The sequence below is a fragment of the Urocitellus parryii genome, chromosome 9 (genome assembly GCF_045843805.1).
Source record: "Urocitellus parryii isolate mUroPar1 chromosome 9, mUroPar1.hap1, whole genome shotgun sequence".
Taxonomy (NCBI): domain Eukaryota; kingdom Metazoa; phylum Chordata; class Mammalia; order Rodentia; family Sciuridae; genus Urocitellus; species Urocitellus parryii.
Window position 1 is genome coordinate 144,117,509 of NC_135539.1, and position 26,436 is coordinate 144,143,944.

At 36.9% G+C, this 26,436-nt stretch overlaps 1 protein-coding gene across 2 annotated transcripts; it reads right to left on the reverse strand.

Moving 5' to 3' along the window:
* Positions 1-643: 643 nt before the first annotated feature.
* On the reverse strand, positions 644-25,304 carry Mael (maelstrom spermatogenic transposon silencer). Of its 2 annotated transcripts, XM_077802858.1 has the most exons (12): positions 25,173-25,304; positions 24,929-25,021; positions 23,875-23,974; positions 22,502-22,657; positions 21,130-21,171; positions 13,488-13,612; positions 12,696-12,750; positions 12,456-12,597; positions 4,004-4,066; positions 3,139-3,271; positions 1,369-1,444; positions 644-831 (listed from the first exon to the last, which is right to left on the reverse strand). In XM_077802858.1, the coding sequence occupies exons 1-12, from the start codon at positions 25,302-25,304 to the stop codon at positions 644-646; spliced, it is 1,305 nt and encodes a 434-aa protein (XP_077658984.1). The 2 variants fall into 2 exon arrangements, with proteins under 2 accessions (XP_077658984.1, XP_077658986.1); XM_077802860.1 differs by lacking the exon at positions 24,929-25,021.
* Between the last annotated feature and the right edge of the window lie 1,132 nt (positions 25,305-26,436).

Here is a 26,436-nt window from a genome sequence, read left to right on the forward strand (position 1 = left end):
TTAAGAACATCAGCCAGTGGGGGTCAGTCACTGGGTAGACACCTGATACAGTATGACATTTCCTTGAGTTCTGTGGCCCCAAATCCTAGAATTCAGTCATTATCCAGCCAGGTGATTAACTTACATAATTTTTCTCCTTTTGAATTCTCATCTTCAAATGACTCCTTTTGCCAGAGTAAGCTTATTTCAAAAACTTTTTAAAGTAGCACAACTTTATTTTTTGTTAAAGGCTAAATTTCTTAGGTATCTGCAATGCAAATAGCCTCAAGATCTCCAGTATAAGGTTCTTATATTTCATAATAGGAAGAAACAGATTAATACTCAAAATACCTTTATTTCAGGGGAGAGAATTACTAATTTATAACAGTCCCTAAAGCACAGTTCTTATAGAATACTGAACTTCAACGGCATGCCCACCACACCATCAGAAAACACAATAAGCTTCAAAAGGAAAAAAGCAGGAATGCCAAGATCTTCTCCAACCACAATTATTTTTAATCTATGAAACAGAGTTTCCTTACAAATTACATAGTCTTTAGAGTAGTGACATTTATCATTGATGTGATCTATGTGTTTAATACGACTGTAGTCAGAAGGGAAGTTGGGCCTGTTATTTTTCCAGAAATTGAAAAAAGTACCATCATTAAGACAAAGAAGAGAAAGATTTATACCCGTCTTTTTGGGACATGTAAGGTGAGAGTGAGGTCTCACAGTTGGAGAATTTGTGGATATTGCTGGAGGAATTGGAGATGCTTTCTAGTAAGCGGGTAATCCCTCTTCCTCGAACACTGCTGTTTTGGCCTGAAATTTTCACCCCAGATGGGTAATCACCTAGGATATTGAAAATATAATAAAAGGAAATGTAGTGATTTTTCTCTAAAGATTACTTTAATTGCTGACTCTCATCCTACTGTAGGCCTCTAAGCCTTATTTAAATGGATAATGAAAAGAAGAAATTCTATGTAAAGGCAAAGGCAGAAAAATGTTCCCTTTTGTTTTTAGAGCAGAAAATCCTAATTGAAGTTCTTCAAGCACCACTTGAAATTTCATGTTACTAGCTTTTAAAGTTTCTCATCTCCCAAAAGATATATCACCACATCAAAATTATACAACCATAGTGGCTACAATCTTTTTTTCTAATACCCTGAACAAAAGTCTGAGGAATAAGTTATACTCCATGAAAGTGATAAAAAATGTACATATCAAATTGTATAAGGTGCTAATGCCAAGCAAAACACTAATTCAACAAGTTTCCTATATCCTAAAGCTTATCTAGGAACATCTGATGCTCAGTAAGCTGGGACCTTAGTAAGCTTTATGCCCTAAAACCTCTGTGATGTACATTCTTATAAAATTTAAGATGCTTACCAGTGGCTGTGTTTGACCTTTGTTCCTGATTAGAAGAGTTGAAATGAGAGAATCCTGGACTCTCAACCCTTAGCTTCTGTAAAGTAACAGGAAAATACCAGGGGTGGGGGGAAATGTTTATTTATTATCAAATATTGGATGGTCTACTTCAAATTACTGTTTACAAATGCAAACTAAGACTCAAAAGAGTTTTCCTGTGTCTATCAGCTTTTGCTGCAAAGGGAAGGAGAGATATAGGGTACTCTGGAGGGACATTAGGAATTACAGGGTCCTTTTTTTTTTTTTTTTTGGTATTGGTGACTGAACTTAGGGGTACTTAACCACTGAGCCACATCCCCAGCCTTTTTTTTTTTTTTTTGTATTTTAATTTAGAGACAGGGTCTCCTCGAGTTTCTAAGTGCTCCACTAAGTTGCTACGGCTGGCTTTGTAGTCAAGATCCTCCTGTCTCAGCCTCCAGAGTCACTGGATTGCAGGCATGCGCCACTGTGCCCAGTAATTTTTTTTTTTTTTTTTAAAGATGAGGTTGTTGGCCAATAAGATTCAGAACAGAGGGAAACCCTGACGATACAAGAAATAAGAATAAGTTACTGTGTTATGTCCTTGATTAGTAAGAGAATGAGATCTAATATATAAACAGATTGGTTTTAGATAGAAAACAGACAATCCACTCATTAATACAGGAATGAAAGCAGAGGACGTGGTGGGTGCAGCTAGCAGGGGTGGTAGAAATAGGTGGAAAATTTCTCCTGATTGCTTCTATTTTCTTAGAGTTTAAGAGGAGTCATCAGGGTCAGCTAGAGAAGAGGTGATAGAAGACACAAGAAAGTCAAGGAGAGTGAGAGAGCAACCAAACCAGAGACATGGGTAATAGCCAGGCAACATCAATGGCCCTCTTGAGGTTGGTGGTAATGAAAATGAAGAAAGACCAGTCAGCATACTGGTTTATTTCCAGTCTCATGTAGCTCCACAGGGCAGGAAGAGTTAATCAGGGTTGTTTCTGTCAACCAAGTATGATTAAGAAAAGAGGCCTAATGGAGCTGACAATGTATGCAAGGAATAAGGGACAGACCAGGGAACCTACGGTGGGACAGAAGGAGGTAATGAGGCTGCATCTTCATATGTGTGAAAGGTGCCCTATGGTTGTGCAATGCATGGTCCAAAGGAGTGTAAAACAGTGGAGGCATAAGTAATTGTATAAGTAACTACATATGTCAAATAATCATTGGCACTAGAGTACCAGAGGAAGATAGTCATAGAGGATCATGTCTGAAATTGAGATTATGAAGAAAATACCTTTGGGGTCTAGGGTCTGATCCCAGGAATGGAAACTTCCATGGTGGAAGACTGGAGGAAGGGAAGTTCAGAAATTCAGAGGTCAGGTAGCTGAAAAGATTACCTATGGGGAAACTCAAAGAAGTTTGACAGGAAAACTGTTTTCCCAAGCCAGTGTTGCTCTAAGAATGAGGACCAACTTAAGTGTACACTGAATCCAAAAAGGGTTGTCAGGTACTCTTGCCTAGACAGCATGAGAGTCAAAGGCCTACAGGTTTTAGGGAGAAGGAATGAGAAGTCTGGAAGCTGAAATCAAGGTCAACTACTTCAAATGCAGGCCCATGATGAAGGAAGGGGAGGATGATGTCATCATTTGAGAAGACTAACAGAAGCAGCGTCCTGAGAGGAAAGTCAGTTTATTTAGAAACAAAAGGGTACACAGAATTCCTCAAAGAAGTCAAAAGATCTAGGTTTTTCTGGTAGCCCAGGGTCCTTACCTGGTAACGCCCTGCATCCAACACAACCATTTTGGGTGTCACACTATTGCTGGCCTCATAATCTTGTAGTGGTACATGAGCTCCTGTAAGCTGGATTCCAAAGAGAGTGGCCAGGGAATTGCTGATGCAGTACCTTTAAAATGAAGTAAGACAAAAAGCCCACTATATTACTCTCATCCAATTCACTATGAAAGCATTCATATTTTAAAATTCTCAAAAAGCAAGCATCTGAGAGACACTGCTTTTAATCGCGGGGGGGAAAAGAAAATTTAGAGATTCAGAAATAAGTTGGAAATCGGCAGTAAAATTCATATCATAAAAGATTATTACTGGGTAAGCAATCTTCTGATTGCCAGGTTCTATTTTAGGTGTGTTATGAAGGAATGGGAATGAGGTTAAAGATGACCAGGATTCTCTAATGTTTAAGGCAATGAGAGGGCAGAAGCAGATATAAAACTAAAACCAGGAACAGTTACTCCTCAGAACTCACGACTGCCTGCTAAGTGAAGAGACTAGCAGAACCCCCGGGATCCGGGACTCACTATAAGGTGCTTTCACTACAAGACGAGGGGAAAGGTCTATGCTTTTGGAGCACCTCCACAAGGAAGTGCTCTGTCCTTCAGCACTCAGGACTCCAAGGAGGAAAGGTTTCAGTGCAGGCTTCTGAAGATTTACTAAAATGTGTCAGTGAGTAGTGACATGGGCGGTAAGACAGAAGTCACATGAACAACCACTTTTTCTTTTTAACAAAAATATAGTAAGGTGGGTGAACAGACCCACCCACCTGCCCAAGAGTAAGCAAAATGGACACCAAGGAACTCAGCACAAAAAGCAGCATTATGAAGAAACTCCTTCCCCAACTTACGCCATCCTCTTGCAAACAGCTAAAGCACAGAAGAGAATGTCATTTTCTTCATGCCACTTGCACCTGTACAAAAAAATGGACCTTAATATCCTCACTGAAGCAGCACTGCTGAAGGGTCTTCACATGCCAGACTTCTAGCTTGCCTAGCTGAAATAATTTAAGAAAAACTCACACTATTACTCAAAGATTAAGGTTTCTAAATTTAATACACAATAGATTTTTTTAAAAAAACCCAGATTTTATGTTATCTCATTTGATGCAGAGTCATGATACTACACAAATAACACATAACCCTAAACAGAAATAAAATGGGTGTTCCAGAGGCACAGCAGTGACTAAAGATAACACATATTCATTTAACATTTATTGAGCGCACACTATTTGCCAGTCATTGTTCTAGCACTAGGGATACAGTGTTGAAAGAAATAGATAACACAAAATTTACTTTTTAGTGGGGAGACTAACCAAAATATGCAAGCATAATACATAGTAAATTAGATATTAAGTTATAATGATACAGCTTAAGGAGGAAAAAGTAAGAAGGGATGATATAAACATTAGGAAGGGGCTCACTGAGGTGGCGATGTTTGAGTGGAGACCTCAGGAGGCAATGCTGGAGAGGAAATGAATAAATAAGTTGTGTGATTCAACACAATGTTACTTGATGAGTACCACTACAAAACCTGTGGGTCTTTTCATTGAATACACAGTCTTTTGAGATTCAGAACAGCATTATTTGCATAATGCAAAACTGGAGTAAACTTAGCAAGAATCTTCATCTCAAATTACAAACATGCTCTGCAGTAAATATAAAGTGTCAGTGATATGCATTCACACTGATGAGTTATTTAACAGAATGAAAGTCTTATCTAAATAAGGTTAAAACTCCCCCACTATTTCCAAAGAAACGTGATCCAGGAAATGTTCTTCCTAAACCTCCAAATCCTAAACTTAAGTAAAAAACTAAACCTAAGTTTATATGCAACCATACAGAATTAAGTAACTTTTAATTTCTAACTGGTTTTGATCCTTGTCTAGAACTTGAGGCCCAATAGTATCTACCTCATAAACACATTTTTAGGCAATGAGAGGGCAGAACTGAAATGAAGGATTAGAACTGGAGATCAGAACTGAAATGAATTTGAAAAACTAACAACATATTCAAGGATTAAAACCAACCAACCAAACTTACAAAATACTGACCCCCCAGGGGAAAATATCTTCAATCTGCTATTGTACTGCTACTAAAAATAGCATTGTTGGGGCTGGAGTTATGGCTCAGTGGTAGACCGCTCACCTAGCATGGGCGAAGCCCTGGGTTCAATCCTCAGCACCACATAAAAATAAATTAATTAAAAAGATATCCAACTACAACTGAAAAAATAATTATTTAAAAACAGCATTGTTGTGATCTGTGATTTCCTACTTCCAAATCATACCCATTCCCTAAAAATGAGTGTTCTTCTAATAAAGTTCACTCTATAAATCTGTTGAAAATCAGATTGGCTATGTACTTTAAGCTATTAATACTTGCTGTGCAGCCTCCAATCTAGCTCCTATTGCAACCTGTTCTCAGATGTTTCCTTTATGAATGTCCACTCCAAAATTCTCACATCAGGCCACAGTGTCTCACATCTTCTGAGTAGGCTCACAGCTTCCTCCTAAATCCCCCATACTGTTTCCCTCCACCAGAGACATTGACAGTCCTGGTGTTCTCTTGCCCTCCTGTTTCAGGGTTATGATTCCTTCCACTTTTCAAGGCCAATCCTGCCTTCAGAACCATCCAGCTATAGCTATGTAATGCTCTAGTCAAACGGACACACAGGTTTTTCTTCAACCATCTCTGTGCTTCACTCTGAAGTCACTGTTCAGGTAATTTCTGAACCTTATGGAAAAATCTTCCTTTTAACTGAAATCTCTGCTCATAAAAATTTTACCCGTCTTGCCAGAGGAACCAAATCAAACATTAATTCCATATAGCATTTCAGAGTTTTTAAACTCATATAAAGTGATTTCTCTCTCATTTCTATCATCACCTTTTGAACCTCTCTCATCACCAGAAAATGGGGCATCAGAAGGGTGTCTTCACATGCCTACTGCTCCTATGAGGCAAAAGGCAGAGGGCAGGGATGGTCATGTCACTTCTCCACACTTCCCTCAGAATTTAGTTTAATGCATATGTACACAAGAACTACTCAAATTTTTGTTAAATATAAAAACTGGACTAAAGTCATTAAACTGGACTAAAGAAAACAATATCAAAACATAAACTACTTCTCTGAATACTACTATTGCTGGGGCTTCTAGTTTAAGGTTGTGAATTAAATACATGTACAAAATTGTTTCCTATTGTTTCTGAGACCCTCTGAAAATGACAATGAATACAAACGGTAAGCTGGGTGCAGTGGCACATGCCTGTACTTCCAGCTACTGGGGAGGTTAAGGCAGGAGGATCACAAGTTCAAGGGCAGTTTAGACAACTCATGGAGACCATGTCTAAAAATAAAAAGAACTGGGAATGTTTATAAGTGGTAGAGCATCCCCAGGTTCAATCCCCAATACCTACCAACCTAAATAAGGTAAAAAATAAATAAGACAAATAGATACATAAACAATATATAAATATAAAAAAGGGCGGGAATGTAGCTCAGTGGTAGAGCACTCCTGGGTTCAATTACCAGTCCAAAAAAAAAAAAAAAAGATAACATGTATTCATTTAACAAAAAAGGGGAAAAAATCTCCATGGAAGAGATGAAGAGATTTAACAAATTCATGAAAAATGAAGAACAGTAACTGATATCTTCACTGCTAACAGAGAAAGCAACAGGAGAAGATCTATTAGAGGCACTGGACTCTCAAGAGGACATGTCCCTCTCCACAGAACAGAGGTAAGAACTGAGGCTGAACTTCTGTACGAAGAATAGAGGACCTCTCCAACTCCAGGAAAAGGGGTGAACAAACTAAACTTGGAGAACCAGGCAGCAAAAGTGGTTGCTGAAACCCTAAAGCAAAGTCTCTATATTCTGGCAACTAGGATTCTACCTCTAATTTATTATCAAGCTTGCTTGTCTAATTTCCTTACAGCCAAGCCTAGTCAGTTGATATCCCTACTGAACACAATGGATACTTACTTGGCTTTGAAGCCTCATTTCTAATAATGAACATAACCAGGAACAATCACACTTGAAGGAAAGCCTGCAACATGAAAACATCCAGAACAGACCGCAACTTACAACTCCCCCAAATGAACTAATCCAGGGAACGAAAACAAATAGAGGGCTCAAAGAGTAACTCAAGGAAATCTGCAGTTACTGCATTCAGGATCCCCTCAATTAACACTGATGATGGCTATGAGAACTTTCCTAACATCACAACAACTATACACTGAGAGATACCACAGTCTCAAAAACTCAGCCTCTGCCCACTTTAACATGTCAAAACTAGTTAGAGCTGTGCTGAATCATCTTCTCTTTCTGCCTTCTGTCTAGGTGATCTCATCTGCATGCTGCAGGGTCCATCTGATCCTCACCAGTGTCTCCGAATGTATTAAATGTGCTCCTCTCTATGTCATCTGCCATTTTTTCTTTCTATTCTCTCTCCCTGTGCCCAGGCCACCAGGAAGGCCTACTTTTAAACAATGTGAAATCGACCTATTCCCCTCCATCTCTGATGTCACCTATCTAAGCCAAGTCACTGCTTGCCTGGTTATCTAACCATCACAGGCTCCATATTTCATTTGTGTCCTTCCAATACAATCATGAAATACTCTGACATCTTTTAGAAACCTAACCTACCACCCTTCACTATTTGACATTTTATAAAGCAGTCCAAACATCTGTTAAGAGTATCCTGTTGATTTTTTTAGCATTTACCATAAGCTAAAACTACCATTTTAAAACCACTAACCCATGTCCTTTTCCCATTTAACTGGTAGCTTCACAAAGGCAGGGATCACATTAATTTCCTTTTTTGGGTGCCAGGGATTGAACTTGGGGGCACTCGACCACTGAGTCACATCTCTAGCCCTATTTTGTATTTTATTTAGAGACAGGGTCTCATTGAGTTGCTTAGTGCCTCACTTTTTTTTGAGGCTGGGTTTGAACTCATGATCCTCCTGTCTCAAGACTCTGGAGCTGCGGGATTACAAGTGTGCACCAATGTACCAGGCTCATATTACTTTTTGCACCGTAAGCACAGTGAGTAGCATAACTGTCTGGCACCAAGGATATGCTCAATAAATATTAGTTGGTTAAGTAAAGGATACACCTGTTTTCATCAGTAGGTTAGACAGTGAATTAACCCAACAGGAATTCTTACAGGAAGCATAAAGATAATAACATAAAGATAATAATAAATACTTGCTTTGTCTAGCTGCATTCATTTCACCAATATAAACTTGCCCTTTAGTCCTAGAGTTAAGAGACATTTTTCAAAATTTTATTACCAACTACAGTCTTCTTAACATATGTCTCAGAGCAGTGTTTGAAATGAGTCCTTTTCATTTATATTAGCAGGTTTGAATCAGTTACTAGAGTTCACTGCAACCCAAACTCCCTTGTAAAATATCATACATTAGAATCTTACTATGTTATGGAGCTCAGTGACAGACCCCTCCTATGCAAAGCATTTCCTTACTAATGTGCTTAAAGTATCATAGGAAACAGTTTCCTCTTACTATTCCGGTGAGCCTTTCATCAATCCACTAATACCAAAGTTCAGCGAACTTTTTATGTACAGGCACCAAAAAACATAGCAACTAGCCAAAACTACAAAAGATATAATAAGACACAGAAACACAGTAATTACATGAGACTGTAAAAATGCCACTCTCAGTACAAGATAGAGCAATAGGATAAGTCAAAGTAAAGCAATAAGAAAATCCAAACATCATAACTTCTATAGTTTGGATCTGGAACATGCCCACAAAGGTCTCTGTACTAATGAAGTCCTGATGTCCAATGTGGTGCTAGAGAGGTAGAGTCTAGAGGGAGGTCACCAAGTTCCTGGGGGTGTGGCCTCCAAGGACTGTGAGCCAAGTTTCTTCCCCTCTCACTTCCCCACTACTCCCACCACAATTCACTCTCAACACAGGTTCAAAAGCCCTCATGGATTGGAGCCCCCCAAACTGTAAGCCAAAATAAAGCTTTACTCTTTATAAGTTGATCATTTCAGGTATTTCACAGTAACAGAAAGCTGACTAACACAATAATCAATGCAGACCTTATGAACATACAGTAATGCTGTGACCTGAAAAAATAACACATATTCTCACATGCCCATACAACAAGCCACAAAAATTGATTATATACTAAGCAAAAACAAAATAAAACAAACTCCCTAAACCTAAGGCCAAGTGACTCCATAAAATTACTAATGTTACAGAAAACACTCTTTGATCATAATGCAAAAGCAACATAATTTACTAACAGAAACAAAACCCAGAAAGGCTTATCTGGACATTTAAAAGCTTTGTCATGAAAATTAAAGAACTTGTTAAAAATGACCCATGAAAATACTGCATTTCAGAATCAATGGGATCCACTGAAAACAATGATGAAATACAATAAAAACCAAACAAGAGGAGTGAATTAAATTTTGACCCCCAAAGTAGAAAAAAAACTACAGAGTACAGAGAACAAAAGCTGAAAATGAGAAAAAACAAACAAACAAACAAAAACAGATCTAGACCACACACACTGGCTTAAGTAAAAACAAGATGGCACAGATATACAAGAAGTAAGATAACCAATGAAACAAGGGAAATTTAAAATTTTTTAAAGAATACCTTCTTTGCAAACCTGTAAACAAATACACCTGGAATTCTACATAAAATGCACAATTTCCTACAAAAATACAATTTATCAAAATTTATTCCATTAGAATTAGAAAGCCTAAACAAACTCATTTTCATAGCAAAAACAGTTATCAAGAAACTGCTCCCCCCCAAAAAAAAATTGCCAATTCCAGATATACACAATCTGTGTGGGAAAAATTTCAAATGTATCTGAAAGACACAAAAGTAGATTTGACCAATGGCAAGATATCCCTGTCCTTGGATACAACTCAGCACTATAAAGAGTCTAGTTTTAAGTTATGGAGATGGCCTGAAGCGACACATCTGCATATATCTTGTTTGAAAAATGGTCATACTTCACAATTTCAAACAATAACTAAATCAACAAAAACACAGAATATAAACAAGCAAATAAACTTATTTCAAACACATAATTTAACTATACTGAAGTGGAAAACAAAATAACTCAAATAACTTCTGAACATTACTTTGACTCCATGCCATCTGACAATTATAAACAAATCTTAATTGCCATTTCTTTTGTTTTATAACAGTGCCCCATTTAACTCTGAACCTACTTTCAATGCATTCAAGGAAGTAAAAATATGAGATCCAGGTTTCTCACTTTCAAGAGAAAGGAAGTACAAAAATAAGAAAATACAACACAACTCTACTGTACTGCACTGGAACTTAGGTCCAGTACAAACTCATAGCAAGATACAGAGAAAAAAGAGAAGAGACGCATGTACATGGAGGGTGTGTGTATGAACACACACACACACACACACACACACACACACACACACACACCACACATTTCCTGACTGTCTGCACTAAGACCTAGAATCAATGACATTCTAGTAAGGAATCAACAGTACACCTAGCACCCAGATCCTAACCCTCAATGCCATCATTCATGAATAAGGAACCACAGATGGCTGGAATCATAGCTAATTCAGGGTGGAGCAGAATTACAAGGTGAGTCTGGAAAATAAGGTACCAGAAATCAAAAACACCTGAAGAATGAAGAGTCAATGTCAGGACACAGAAACCACTGCTTGAAGCTGGGCGCAATGGCACATGCCTGTAATCCCCGTGGCTTGGGAAGCTGAGGCAGGAGGACTCCAAGTTCAAAGCAAGCCTCAGCAATTTAGTGAGACTCCATCTCCAAAAGGAAAAAGGTGAGGAGGGGTTGGGGATGTGGCTCACTCTAAGTGCCATAAACAAAACAAAAACAAAAAACAAAACCACTGCTTTAAAGGACTTCCCACTGGCCATATATGGAACAATTTGAGCATAAAAATAAATTACTGTAATAACAGATTAGATTCCACTGAATAAAACAGGAATCCATGAGTCCATGCTAATGTCAATATATTTAAAAAAAGAGTGAAAAAGAAAAGCTCTTTCAAACAGAATTTCAACTAAAAAATGCAAAAGAAATAATCAAATTAGAAAAACCACTATTTCACATAGTAGTAAATGATTTAGACTAAATCATCAATGGATATGAAAATTCGAGCAGCAAAATAGTGATCTAATCTCACAGCACTTCCCAGCAAAATATTTATTAATAAGGTATAAAAGAGTAACTTTTCAATAAAGAATTCTGACTGACACTATTTTAAAGAAATAACAAAGTTATCATGATCATCAGGAATGAGACAAACTGGCATCATACTGCCACATAATGGCACACTGAGAAGACACAGCACCATTTTTGTAGTATTCCTGCCTGAAATGCATAACCTTAAACTAACAATGAAGAAAAACAGACCAACTCAAACTGGGAGACATTCTATAAAACAACTGGATTGTACTCTCAAAAAACGTCAAGATTATGAAAGTTAAAGAAAAAACTAAGGAACTGTTACAGATTAAAGAAGCTTTGAAAGAGACAAAGTACTATTTGTGTTCTTGGATTGTACTCTGGCTTGATTTTTGGTTTTTTGCTCCAGACACTATGGAAACCTAACACTCTCTAAACCATTGAGACCATGAATATGGTCTTCACATTAGGCAGTGTCATTGGCAATATCCTGATTTTGTAACTGTACTATGGTAATGTAAGAGAAATGTTCTTATTCTTAGGAAACACATGGAAGTGTTTAGGTGAAAAGAATCATGATGACAGCAACTTACTCTCAAGTGGTTTACGAAAAGTGTGTAGAGACAAAACTGTAATGAGAATGTACTAAAATGTTAACTAGGAAATCAGAGAATGGTATGTGTTACTATTCTTGCAACTTCTCAGTGAATCAGATTATTTCCAAATAAAAAAATGCTTCAGACAATGTATTCATTTTACATGTTCCTTTATCAGTAAGCACAAAAATGTTTCATGCAGTAAAAAAGAAATCTAATAAATTTAAAAACATTCTTTTCATTGTACAGAAACTCTAAGTGATAAGAGAGAACAGTCAGTTTATTTGGCAGTTCCATTTGTTTTTAGTGGTACACAAAGTAACAATGTATCTTATAACCAATGGAGTCTTATGTTCAAAAAAATACAATACAAAGTCTCATAGAAAAAAATTGCTCAAAAAGGCAAAAACAACTAGCCCTACCATATGTTCTCAGAAAAAAATACCAATTCTAAGAAAATATAATTCAGTAAAAAAGCCAAAGTAACTTTCTTATCAAAATCACTATTAATACCTTGTGTTGCTAGAATAATCCCACATGGCCACATCTAGGAGGCTTCGAACCCAGGTCTTTGAGGGCTCCTTGAGAAATTTTTGCTGGTAGATCCCTACTACAAGATCCTCTACAGTGAGAAGTTCTAGATCTTGCCTGAATTCTTCCATATGTAAAGAAAAAAACAATTAGTGAAGGTGTGTATCAAAAAGGAAACAGGTACTATAACACACTTCTGCAGTGACCCATAGTTTTACTTACCTAATGCTCGTGCCATTCGTTTCAAACACCAATTGACTCTGGCTCTATCATCAGACTGGACAAGGGGAAAAAAATTATTTGTATTGTATGCCTACCTTAAGTTGCTTTTAATTAATTAATGCTGTCCTCTCAAATGGGTGGGGGGAGATATAGGGAATAAAGACTGAAGAATTTGATAACTAAATGAGAACTATTAAAAACAAATGATATACATTAGAAAAAAACTATTGTTACTACTCACCAGTTACATTTACCTAACAATGCTAACAAAGTGAGACTTAGGATACGCAAACGCATAAAACTATTAAGAAGGAAAATATTATATAATCTGCTCATGATTAATAAGTACAAAAGTTAAAACCCAATTTCTCTGACTCCTAGCCTAGAAGAATTCAGATAAAATAAATAATATAGTTTTCGCTCAGTATTACAAAAAAGGGGGGGATGCTACATTAGACTTTCTGTAAAAGATAATCTTGTGTGGAATAATAGATGTTCAGAATACAGCATCCATTCTTCAGGTTAAAAAGACTGCAGATATTTCAAAAGGAAGAGCTCAGAAAATATGTTATCTATCAAAGTGAAAATATATTCAGCTTTATAGTCTTCAAAATCTCTCCCAAATCAGTGAAATTTAAAAGAAAAGGAATTATATATTAATCACTCTGAAACTACTCAGAATTCATTTCACACACACAGTTAATACACAGACAAGAATTCTTTTTCTAGGTGCTTTCTGTGGATGTTCCGGTATCTAAATGGATACCTTAATAACTATTAACTGGAAATTACCTTGCAGTAGATAGGTGGCCAGTTCCCTGGGTTTGGATGAATAAATCTATACAGGTTTTGTAATACAGTTGCTTGGTCATGCCCCAATTCAAAGTTTGAAATAGGAATCTTGTGACTAGAATCACCTGAAGGAAATAAAAAGGAGGTAGAAGTTCAAACTTGAACAATATAAATATTATGGTGTAGTCTAGAAGTAGGAGTAAGAGAAGAGAATAGTGGGTAGTTCATATTTAAGCACTTGTACCATGTGCTGGTATGCTTAGGTACTTAACATTTTAATTCACAGTCTTAGTTACTTTAGGAGATTGATGATATATACAAAAGTAAAGGCCACTGAGGATCCCAGAAATGGGTAGAGAAAGATAACAGTTGGTAAATGTGGGGTCAGGACCCAAAACACAGGCTTAAGTGAACAAGCCTGCAGTGTTTTCACTATTCCCATGCTGCCTCTTGGGAATATTTTGTTAGTAGGGCTGGGAAACACTGTAGTATTGACTACTTTTTAAGAGGTTGTATGATGAAGACTTTCATTTCCTTAATAGACCAAATAATTTGAACCAACTATCCAGGAAAAAAAATAAAATCCCTTGGGAATATTAAGAGCATATGACAAGAGTAAAGAATTACTAAGTCAAGGTACACAAGAATACAGAAATCCAGAGAAGCAAGGCTAATTTTGGAGAAGTTTTCCCTTGGGTTATTTTACCAGTTCCAAAAGAGAAAGCAAATGGCTGAGCAGTGTGCTTTTGCAGTTTTGGGGTTTCAACTTCTAGAAGCACAGTTTCTAGAAGCCCAGCTAAGATAACAATATTACAGGTCCCAAATTACTCTGGAGGAAGATTACAATATTACAGGTCCCAAATTACTTACTTTTCCCACATACTTTATAATCAAGTACAAAAAGACAAGAATGAGAATCAAAATAAAGTTGATAAAGATCCACAGGTACTCCAGATAAATAATTATGCTTATGTTTGACAATTTCAAATTATGAATTTCAATGTAAAATTAAGAACTATAAGAAGAGAATGCAGGGGGTTGGAATTATGGCTCAGTGGAAGAGTGCTTGCCTTGCACACATGAGGCACTGAGTGTGATCCTCAGCACCACATAAAGTAAATAAATAAGCAAAATAAAGGTATTGTTGTGTCCATGTTCAACTAAAACAATTAAAAAAAAAAGAGAGAATGCAGGATGAATTCAGCCTAAGAAGATAAACAAGACTGACCATCCCCTAGCAAAATCAACCAAAAGAAAGAAGATCCAAATTAATAAAATTAGAGATAAAAAAGGAGAAATCACAGAGACATCACAGAAATCTTGAGGAACATTAGAAACTATTTATTCTCCAATAAACTGGGTAGCTTAGAAGAATTGGATATATATAGATATATACAACCTGCCAAAACTGAATCAAGAAGACAGAAAACCCAAAAGACCAATAACTAGCAATGAGAGAGAAATAGTAGTAAAAGACTTCCAAAAAGAAAGGTCCAAGACTAGATGGATTCTTAGCTGAATTCTACAAAATTTTTAAAGAAAAACGAGTGCCAATGAACCTCAAATAATTCCATGAGGCAGAAAGGGACGGAACACTTAAATTCATTCCATCAAGCTAGTTTCACACTCATACTAAAACCAGATAAGGACACATCAAGGAAAGAAAACTACATATAAATATCACTGATAACTTAGATGCAAAAATCCTTAATAAAATATTAGCAAAAAATTTTCAACAACAAAGTAAGAAGACTGTACATCATAACCAAGCTGGTTTTATCCCAGAGATGCAACTATGACTTAACATAAACAAATCAATAAATTAAATTCATCTCGTAAAAAGAAATACTTAGTCATCTTGATAGGTGCATAGAAAGCCTTCAGTACCCATTCGCAATTAAAACAAACAAAAAACCACTGAAGAAACCAGGGATAAAAAGAACCTACCTCAACACCATAAAAGCTATCTACAAAAAAAAAAAAAAAAAGCCAACATTATAGCAAATGGGGGAAAACTGAAAACATTTCTTGAAAATCAGGGACCAAAGATGTCCATTCTCACCACTCCTATTTAATACAGGAGTATAAATTGTAGTCAGAACAAGTAAATGACAGAAGAAAATAAAAGGGATACAAATAGGAAAGGAAGAAGCCAAATTATTACTGTTTGCAGATGTTCTAATCCTATATTTAGAAGATCCAAAAAGCTCAACCAAAAGACTGCTAGAGTTAATAAACAAATTCACCAAAGAGCAGATTACAAAATCAACACACAAAAATGAGTAGCTTTCCTACATAACAATATTGAATCTGCTGAAAGAAATCAGAAATAAAATCCCATTCTCAATAGCCTTAAAAAAAAAGCCAACCCTAGGAATAAGTCTATTCAAGAACATGAAAGACCGCTACGACAAAAACTATAGAACACTGAAGAAAGAAACTGAAGACAACCCAAGATAGAAGACTTCTCCTGTTCACAGATAGGCAGAATTAATACTGTCAAAAAGGCCATACTACCAAAAGCAATATACAGAGTCAGTGCAATCCCCTCAAGATACCAATGACATTCTTGACAGAACTCAACAGTCCTACAATTCATTCTGAAGAATAAAAGACCAGCTGGGCACAGTGGCAAACACCCTTACTCCCAATGGCTTGGGAGGCTGAGATAGGAGGGCATCGCAAGTTTAAGAACAGCGCAGCATCTTAGTGAGACGCTCTCAAAATAAAAAATAAAAAGGGCTGGGGATGTAATGTAGCTCAGTGGTAAAGACTCTCTGGGTTCAATCGTCCATTCAAAAAAAAAAAAAAAACCAAAAAACAAAAAACAAAAAAAGGCATCAAAAGACCCAGAATACCCAAAGCAATTCTAAGCCAAAAAAGCAATGCTGGAGGCATCCTAATTCTTGACTTCAAATTATACTACAGAGCTACAGTAACAAGAGAAGAGTTAACCAGGCTGGGTGCGGTGGCACATGCCTGTAATCCCAGCAGCTCAGGAGGCTGAGATAGGAGAATCACGAGTTCAAAGCCAGCCTCAGACAAGGCACTAAGCAACTCAGTGAGAAGCTGTCTCTAAACAAAACACAAAATAGGGCTAGGGATGCAGCTAGTGGTCAAGTGCCCCTTAGTTCCATCCCCAGTACCCCCTCAAAAAAAAAAAAAAGAATTAATGGGACAGCACCAAATTAAAAAGCTTCTGCACAGCAAAGGAAACAGTTAAGAATATGAAGAGAATCTACAGCATGGGAGAAAAATCTTTGCTAGCTATTCTTCTGGCAAGATTAATATCCAGAATAAAGAACTCAAAAAACTTAGAAATAACCCAATTAATAAATGGGCAAATAAACTAAACAAACACTTCTCAAAAGAAGAAATACAAACTGCCAACATGAAAAAATGTTCAATGTCATTAGCAATTAGGGAAGTGCAAATCAAAACTACCCTGAGATTTCACCTTCCTCCCTCCCGTCAGAGTACATAGCCATCAAGAATACAAATAATGCTAAGTGCTAGAGACGATGTGGAGTAAAAGGAACACTTTTACACAGTTGGTATAAATTAGTACAACTACTATGCAAGTCAGTATGGAGGTTCCTCATCTAGCAATGGAACCACCGTTATGATCCAGCTGTACCAGTGGTTCCATTCCTAGATGAGGAATATTTATCCTAAAGAGTTATACTAAAATATTTACCCTAAAGAGTTAAAGTCTTCATACTATAGAGGATACATGCATACCCATATTTATGGCAGCACAATTCTTAACAGCCATACTATGGAACCAGCATAGGTGTCCATCAGTGGAGGAGTAAATAAAGAAAATGTGGTGTATATACACAACGAAGTTTTATTCAGTCATCAAGAAAAATCAATCTATGTCATTGACAGAAAATGGATGAAACTGAAATAAGTCAAACTCAGAAGGGTGGCATGTTTCTTTCATATTCAGAAGTAAGAGGGAAGAAAGGGATGGGAGGTTCTCATGAAAATCAAGGGGACATCAGTAGAGTAAAGGGAGCAGCAAGAGGGAGGAGGGGCAAGAGAGGGCAACTACTGGGGAATGACACTGGACAAATTATATTGTTATACTGTGTGCATGTATGAATATTAACAAATCCCACCATTATGTACAACTATAATGCACCAATAAAAATGCAGCAAAAATTAGTAAGTCACCCTATGAAAAAAGGACACAAATCACTGGAGATGCAGAAAGAGCATTCATTAAAACACTGAGCTGACATATCCCTAGGCAAAATGGGAAGAGAAGGAAATTTCTCTTGATAAGAGTAAAAACAACAAAAAAAGGAGATGGGCTAAGAGAGAGAGAGAGAGAGAAAAAAAGGGAAACTACAGCAAATGGCATCCTCAATCCTTACTGGTGAAACATCATCAATTAGAGGTCCTAGCCAACATACTAAAACAAAACAGATACACAGATTAGGAAAAAAGTGACTTCACAGATAAGAAATTCACAAAAACTCAAAAGTTTAGTGGTAGGCAGCAAAAAAAATATAAACAATAAGAAAATGTAATTTTCAGAAAATATCACTTATAATGTAGTAAAAAGGTAAGACAAAATATAAATTTAACAGAGGTATTAAGACTACTATAATTATAAAATTGAAAGACATTACAGGCCTCAAAATTAAGAATGTGCTGCATATTCATATAAATATTATAATGATAGCATTTTTCTCCACAATGAGCTAAAGATTTAAAGGTGATTCCAATTTAAATCCAACAGGATTTTTTTGTGAAAATGAATACCTAATTATAAAACTGAACATGGAAGAATAAAAAGTCAAAAATAGCCATAATACTCCAGAACAACAAGGTGTTGGGGATTGATCTGAAGTATCGCCAAACTATTATGTTTAAGAGTATGACAGTGGCACCAAAAACAACAGAATAAAGAGAATAGAAGACATGTGTGTCAACAGAAGCCTGATAGGGTACAGGTGGTTCTGCTTATTGATGAATCAACTGATTACTCAATGAACCAACTGATTACTCAATGATCCTGAAACTACTGATGAACCACATGGAGGAAAATGAAACTGAATCTCTACCTCAAACCTACACAAGTCAATTACAGATGGAAAGGACTTGGATACAAAAAACAAAACTTTATAATTTTTGGGTTAAGGTGAAAACTGACTATATAACCTTCAGGTACAGGAGAATTATTAAACAGGACCTAAAACTCACAACCGATAAGATTAATACATTTGGCAAACTGAAAACAAAAACTTTTCTTCCTTAACAGACCAAAAAGAATGAAACACACAAAACATGAACTAAAAATAGGTATCTACACAATCAAAAAATCAGTAAGCAGGTAAAATACACAACACACCTTAAGGAAAAATACAATAGAAAAATGGGTAAAAGACAACTTGCAATCAAATGCAGGTACAGAAATATGCACACAATCTGTTTCACCTCTAAACTATATCCCCAACCATTTTTATAAATATTATTTTTGAGACAGGGTTTTATTAACTTGCCATCCTTCTGCCTCAGTCTTCTGAGGAACTGGGATTATGGGCATCACCACCATGCGTGGCTGTCCATTAACACTCTTTACCCTTTAAATGAATGTTATATTTTTGTGTGTGTGTGTTATGAAGCTTCATTTGAAAAGCTGATGGAGTTTTAAGGTTGAAAGCTAACATCAGTATTCAAATTCAAAGCTTTGTTTCTTTCAAAGTAAAACTTGTAAAAAGACAAGTTTTAATATTAACCAGTAAAATGAACAAAAGCAGAGATGGTCTAGCTGAAGTGAAGAAGAGTCAAGACCCCATGCTCACATAGAGCCTGCAGTACCTCTCCAGAGGAAAACAGTAGTGGGGGGGGGAACTGGACTCCACATCACAATCACTCTAATCCTGAAATTCTTTGATTCTGATGCCCAGGAAACATTCACTTATTGTTACTTACTACTCCATGAAAGATCAGAGAACAGAGCCAAAAGGGCTAGATGCATGATATTTAGCTACTATGCAAATGGATCGCGCGCTCGCGCTTTATCTCTCTCTCTCTCTCTCTCTCTCTCTCTCTCTCTCACACACACACACACACACACACACTCTCTCACTCACTCACACATGTATTTGCTCCAGTGTACTCTGTAGATAACATGGTCTCCTCCCAGTCAGTCCAATTACCTTAACACAGGCATTTTTAGTTATTATGTCGACATAGCTGTCACTCTGTCATTTATAATATTTAATTGGCACATTTCCCAGGCTTATTAAATTGGTGAGATTACCTCAATGAGAAACATTGTGCTCAGTTTCAACTGGATTAAATAATTAAGAAAATATTCCTGGGCTGGGGTTGTGGCTCAGTGGTAGAGTGCTCACCTTGCATGTGGAAGGCACTGGGTTTGATCCTCAGCACCACATAAAAATAAAATAAAGGTATCATGTCCATCTACAACTAAAAAAATATTTTTTTAAAAAATAAAATATTCCTAGTCTTTAAAGAAATTAAAAAAAAACAGTACACTTGGTTAATTTGAAAATGTTGTAAAAGTAGCCTTAAAATAGATTTTTAAAAAGGATTTATCAGCATCAAGACAGCACAGGAACAGTAAACCAGTGACACTCAGTTGATTATCTGGTACACAGTAGGGATTCCAACGTACAAACAAACCAGAAACAAAGCATAAGTAAAAATGTGAAAATTAGTTTACTGGCTAAGTTTCTATTTTTGTTTTTTTTTTAAACTACCATCTTCTTTGTTCAATAACCTCAAACTATTTTTCATCAAAAACTACATAAAGAGAAATACTAAAAAATAACTTAGATAATATATTCCATAACTTATAATACTGTTTCAAAGATAATCAAAAAAATGAATTGGTACATATTTTTCACAAGACTAGGAAAAAAATCAATACAGAGAAGTAAAAATGAGTCAAAATATTGGCATTTATAGGAAAGACACAATAAGAATTACAATACACCTGCTTTTTATGGAAGACTTGAAAATGTACTTCTAATTATAAACACTTCTACAGATTACTTATCTACATTTGTTAACTAAAAAGACAGAAATAAAAACAAGAATCTTTCAATGGTCCTTAACCAAACAATGACACTTTTTAATTAATGTAAATTAAAAAATAAACCTATTATGACTATCAATATAATTCAACTGGAAACTGCTTAAAACAGTTTCTAGAAAGGAATTTAGTTTGAAAGGGTAGGTATACATATAGTCATACCCTTTGGTTGCAAAATATTTAAAAACTTGCTTTTCTCATCTAAAAACTCAAACTACTTTCTTTTTTCAACTCTATTATTTTGAACCATAAACTTAGAAAATATTTTTTTGAATGGACTTCCCTTATAAATGGTCCTAAAGCTTGATAATGAGACCTTCTCAAAAGACTTTTCCAAGTACCTGGCCACTAATAGCAGCAAACCTTGAAACAGAGGATATAGAGCATATGATAAATAAAACCACCCTCTGAAAAGACATCACACTACAGTTTATAAAAGTTTTAAAAGTTTTCAAAGATTGCAGACACCATCTACCATTTCCATGAAGTCCATCTTCCCAGCTAAAGGTAAAATCTAACCAGGCAGCACATATCAACTACTACATTCTCCCACTCCTTGATACTTACTTGCAGCCTGACAATGAAATCGAAATCCTCGTGGAATTTCTCCTGTAATACAAAATATTTTGAGAAGCAGAAATTTGGAAGTTCCCTACTTGTACTATAGTAATATTCCAAGTTACAGCATGCGTAGGTAATTTTTATTATGTGAAAATACAAAAAATTAAACCTTCAGTGTTTGTTTTTTAACCAAAGACAGAGACTACCCAAGAACTTGGCATATTGTCTAAACTACTTTCAAAAGTTACTCCTTACAGACAAAAATACTCTAATAAAAAAGCTTTTGGCCAGCTGGGTTCGTGGCCCAATAGTAGAGCATTTGCCCAGTACGCGTGAGGCACTGGGTTCGACCCTCAGCACCATGCAAAAAATAAATAAATAAACAAACGAATAAATGAATAAATAAAAGTATTTATATATATTAAAAAAAGCTTTTACAAAAGGAGTCTTAAGAGTCCACGAATGGGGGCTGGAGATGTGGCTCAGCGGTAGCGCGCTCGCCTGGCATGCGTGCGGCCCAGGTTCGATCCTCAGCACCACATACCAACAAAGATGTTGTGTCCGCCGAGAACTAAGAAATAAATATTAAAAATTCTCTCTCTCTCTCTCTCTCCTCTCTCACTCTCTCTAAAAAAAAAAAAAAAAAAGAGTCCATGAATGGGGCTCTGGGTTGAGGCCCTGCAGGAAGAAGACCTCCACAGTTTGCCTTATAACACATAAGGAAAAAGAAACTGCTCAACTTGTTCTAGGCAGCAATGCTCACAAGTGTAAGCAGAATGATTAGTTTTTCAAATATATAAAAATGAAAGATCATCTTATATATATAAAATTAATTTAAACCAATGATAAAACTAAAGCCAAAGTTCTTTTCTCAGCCTTCCCTTCTCACCTTCAAGAAGATGACGCTCCCTTAACTTCCATCTACCCTTTTGGGAACTGAACCAAATCCTATGTCTTCAGAACTACCTGGCTATTACTGGGGGTGGAATCATGGAAAGCAGAGATACTAATAAAATTTGAGAGTGCTAGCTATTTCCACACTCTCATCTGTTTCCTGTAAAAGCCACCCAATGACAAGCTAATGATTTCGTAGTTTCCTCAAGGTTACAAACAGCAACTTAATAAAAAACTAGTGATCCAAATGTAAGGCCACAGAAAAGCAAGGGGCAGGTTCCACCAATGCTGACACTTACTTAAAGCTAAAAGCTACACCAACAACCCCATGTCAATACCTAAAACCTCAGTTTTTCTTGTTATATTTTAAGAACTTGTTTGTATTTATGCTTTTAAGAATACAAATACCATTAGTAAATGAAATAAAAAAATTTTTTAAAAAGTACGCTCTTTGATCTAGCATCTACACTCACCGGCTACTTACCAGGACTTATGAAACTGTGGAAATCAGCCATGATACCCTCCTGGAGGGAGTACTTAACACAGCCAATTTCACAGGGGAGGAAGCGCTGTTCACAATGAGGTGGCAGCTCGCCGTGGCTAAAAATGTTCAAAAAGTAGAAAATGCCTCCAAGGAGAGCTACAAGAAAAAAATAGTAAGACAAAAAGAACAAATGAGTGTCTTAAATCTATCCCTCCCTAAAAGCCTCTTTAGTTTGAGAGGAAGAAAGTTTTGGAACCAATGCGTGTTCTTAAATTCCTGAGAGCTGGAATGATAAAAAATTCACAAAATTTTGGCTTGTATCACATAAATAAGCCAAAATTTTTATAATTACATTTATCAAAAATTATAGTAGTAACCACTCTTTGTTTAAAGTGACAAAATTATTCAATTTTATAAATTTATTAATTATATAAAATTATATAATTTATATATTATATAAAAATAAATTTATAAATAATTCAATTATAAATCAGCTACACTCAGTCTTGACTCTCAGGACCCATATTCAACAAATAAAAAGCAAATACAAATCAAGCAGAATGGATAAATTCTGTAAAATATGGAAAATTTAGTTCATTCCTTTTATGCTTTTTACCAATATATGTAAGCCAAGTATAAATGAGGAAAAAATGTATGAATGTATGAAGTGTTTTATTTAGCAGGACTGGCCATATTTAAGATAAATATCAAATATTTATTCTATGTTAAACAAAGACCACAACTGTCAAAAACAGCCAGAAGAAAGAGCAAGGGTCCTTTATTAGCTATTTCTCTTCTGTTAGCTCAGTAATTCACCTTTACCCTTACTATTCCCCCAAAATATTATTTTTAAGCTTTATTTTTAGTTGAAAAATAGTAATTGTATATCCTTTTGGGATACAATGTCATTTTGATATTATGTACATTGTAGATTAAGCTGCGCTAATTAACATGCTTATATCCATCACTTCCCATATTTAGTCATGCAAACATTTAAAATCTACTCTTAGCAATTTTGAAATATACATTACACTTTTATTAACTATAGTCACCCCATGATACCATAGATCTCAAAAATTTATTCCTCCTGTCTACCTTTATAACAAGTGTATTTAGTTATATACAAATAAGTATCTACTTTCAACAATATTTGGAATGATAGAAATCAAGAGACGACATTTGTTACAAAAAGCTCTCCAGTAAAATTCTAAAATTTTCTTTTATTAAAGGTTATACAAAGCTATAATAAATATCTAAACACTTATAGTCAAGTACTCTTAAATGGAGGATCAAAATACAATGTTTTTACTGACCAATACATCATTAGTGTTTTGAGTGTCTAAATTCAAACAAAATATTTTGGAATACTTTACCTTGATCACTTTTTAGAGACAAACTTGACATATCTGGGGGTGAAACACTCTGCTTTGGTACGAGCATGCCTGGCCTCCTTAGTGGTGTGGAAACAAGTTTCTGAAGAAGAAAAGAATCATCATTCACACACTTAAAAACTGGATGAATCAAACATTTTAATTCACCAAAATAATTTCACAATAACCTATAGATTATGTCAGAAACCTCTCAGGGCCAATAAACCCAATGAAAAATCATATATGTCACTAACACCAACATTCAAAGGCAGCGAATGCTGCAAAAGCTATAAGTATATTGAACCAGAAGGTGAATGGTAAATAACAAACTCAACTATTCTCCACTATTGATTAAGCTCATGTTCCTGAGCCACCTATGCCAGGCCAGTGGCCCAAAGAACACCTTTCCCCAAAGAACTCTAATATTTAAAAACCAGATTGTGCCGATTCCAAGTCCCACAGGAGGTATATATACAACACACCTTAAGTTTTGAAGGGAAACAGAAGAAATCATAGTTTAAAAAAAATAGGGGTCACAAATATAAGTACAAATTCAACTGAGTAGAGCTTCTATTCAAACATAAATAATAAAATCTCTCAAAAACAAGCAAAACTCTCTTGATTTCATTCAGTGTTAACAGTGTAAGAATGGAAGGAACAGAGGGAAAGGGAAGACCACCTTTACAGTTACCTTGTACTTTCCTGAAACAAATAAGCAACACAACAAATCTCAGTACTCTAGCCACGTCTGACTGCTCATTCAAACCTGTGAGATACCCCCGGCCAAGATATCCCAGTCCCGTACTCCACCTTTAAAACACAGCACCTGGCTTGGTTCCAGGAATGTTTTAAAATAATCCTCCAAAGTACCTTTAATCCTCCAGAATCAAGAGCTGTCACGGCCCAGGGCTGTGGGGGAACCCGGGGTCGTCCAGCGCGGCCCCTCGCACCACGCACCCGGCCCACCGGGGCCCACCGTGCGGCGCTCAGGCAGGGTCCCGGCCTTTCACCGGCCCTCGGCCGGCCTTCAGGGCGCGGCCTCGGCCAGTCGCCTCACCTGCTTCTCGGAAGGCCCGGAGTCCTTTCCCTGGGCGGCTCTCCACTCCCGAGCCATTTCTGTGTACTTCTCCTTCTCTTCCTCCCTCAGGAGCTGTGGGAGGAGGACCAGAGGAGAACACGGTGAGGACCTTGCCGGGCTGCTCCCTGCCCGCCCCAGACTCGCCTGCCCGTCCTCTCGCTGGCCCAGGCGAGGCCCTCGGCCTCCAGCTGCCCAACTGCCCAGCCGCCGCCCTCGGCCTCACCGCCCAGTCCGCTGAGCAGTAGGGGATGGCGTCCGCCACACGGGCCACAGGCAGGCCTCGCCTGCGCAGTTCGGGAATCTTCTCCTGCACGAAGAAGTAGTAGGCATTGCGGCTGGCCCTGCGGTTCGGCATGGCGAGCGTCCAGGCGTCGAAGCGGGCCTGAGACGGAAGAAGCCGCCAGCGCCCTCGCTGGGCTCCCGCCCTTAGTAACCGAGCAGCGACTGCGCGCGCAGCCAGCCAGCTCTCGGCCAATCAGAGCACAGCGCGCAGCCGCACTGGCCCGAGGAGGGAAAAAACAGCCTGAAACCGGAAGATTCCACCACGTGCTGCCTGGGGTGGGGCGGGCCAACGTCACACATGTGAACTGTTCTAATTGGCCAGGAGGGATTGGGGGCGGAGCATTGTCACGTGGTAGGGTTGCCGCATTTTCCGTATATTGTTGCGTACCCTGTGTGCAAGTAGGTAGAGAATAAGTACTGGTGGGCTCTTTGGGTTCCTTGGTGTTTTACAACTGCAAGTGGTGATTATTTGCTGAGCACTGTGAGAGGCATTCGGTAGGGACAGAGTGAGGAACGCCACAAATAAGGTCCTTCCCTCAAGAAGTTTACTGGATGCTGAAACAAGTGAAGCAACAAAGAAACATAACTGCATTTAAAAATGTGATAAGAAGGAAACACAGCAAGAGGCTGAGATTTAAACTTAGTCTTTGAATACATTTTTAGATTCCTTATGAAGGTATGGCTCAGTTTTTGTCAGTTTTATTAATAGGTCACAATACTTTTGGAGCTATTATGAAAGATTTCTTTTTTCTCTTTGTTTAATTGGTTACTGCTGATGTGTAGAGAAGTATTGATTTCAGTGTTGATCCTGTGTATTTAGTCATACTGAACTGTCTGCACTGGTTCAAATAATGCCAGTGGATTCTCTTGGATTTCCTAGTTAGAAATATGTCCCAGAGTAAATGCTTTTTTTCTTCATCTTATTAAGTGTGTGTATGAGTACTATATGTATATATGTATCTTAAAATAAACAATTGAAATTTCATTACATGCTTTCTCTACATTTTTCATATAACCATACAGTTATATCTTCCAGTTTGTTAACATAATGAATAATACTGCTAGTTTTTTCTAATGTTAAAGCATCCTATCATTGTTAGCATGAACTCCTCTCAATTATGAGGCATTGCTAAAATTTTAAAAACATACCTAATATAGAATTTTTATTTCTTTAACTATAGTGATACCAAATTACAGATTTTGTG

Coding starts and splice junctions, on each gene's coding strand:
- Mael (XM_077802858.1), bottom strand. CDS start 25,304: ATGCCGAACCGCAGGGCCAGCCGCAATGCCTACTACTTCTTCGTGCAG. Junction 23,975..24,928: donor CCGGGCCTTCCGAGAAGCAG/GTGAGGCGACTG, acceptor TTTCTTCTTCAG/AAACTTGTTTCCACACCACT. Junction 4,067..12,455: donor GATTATTCTAGCAACACAAG/GTATTAATAGTG, acceptor TTTTTTGTACAG/GTGCAAGTGGCATGAAGAAA.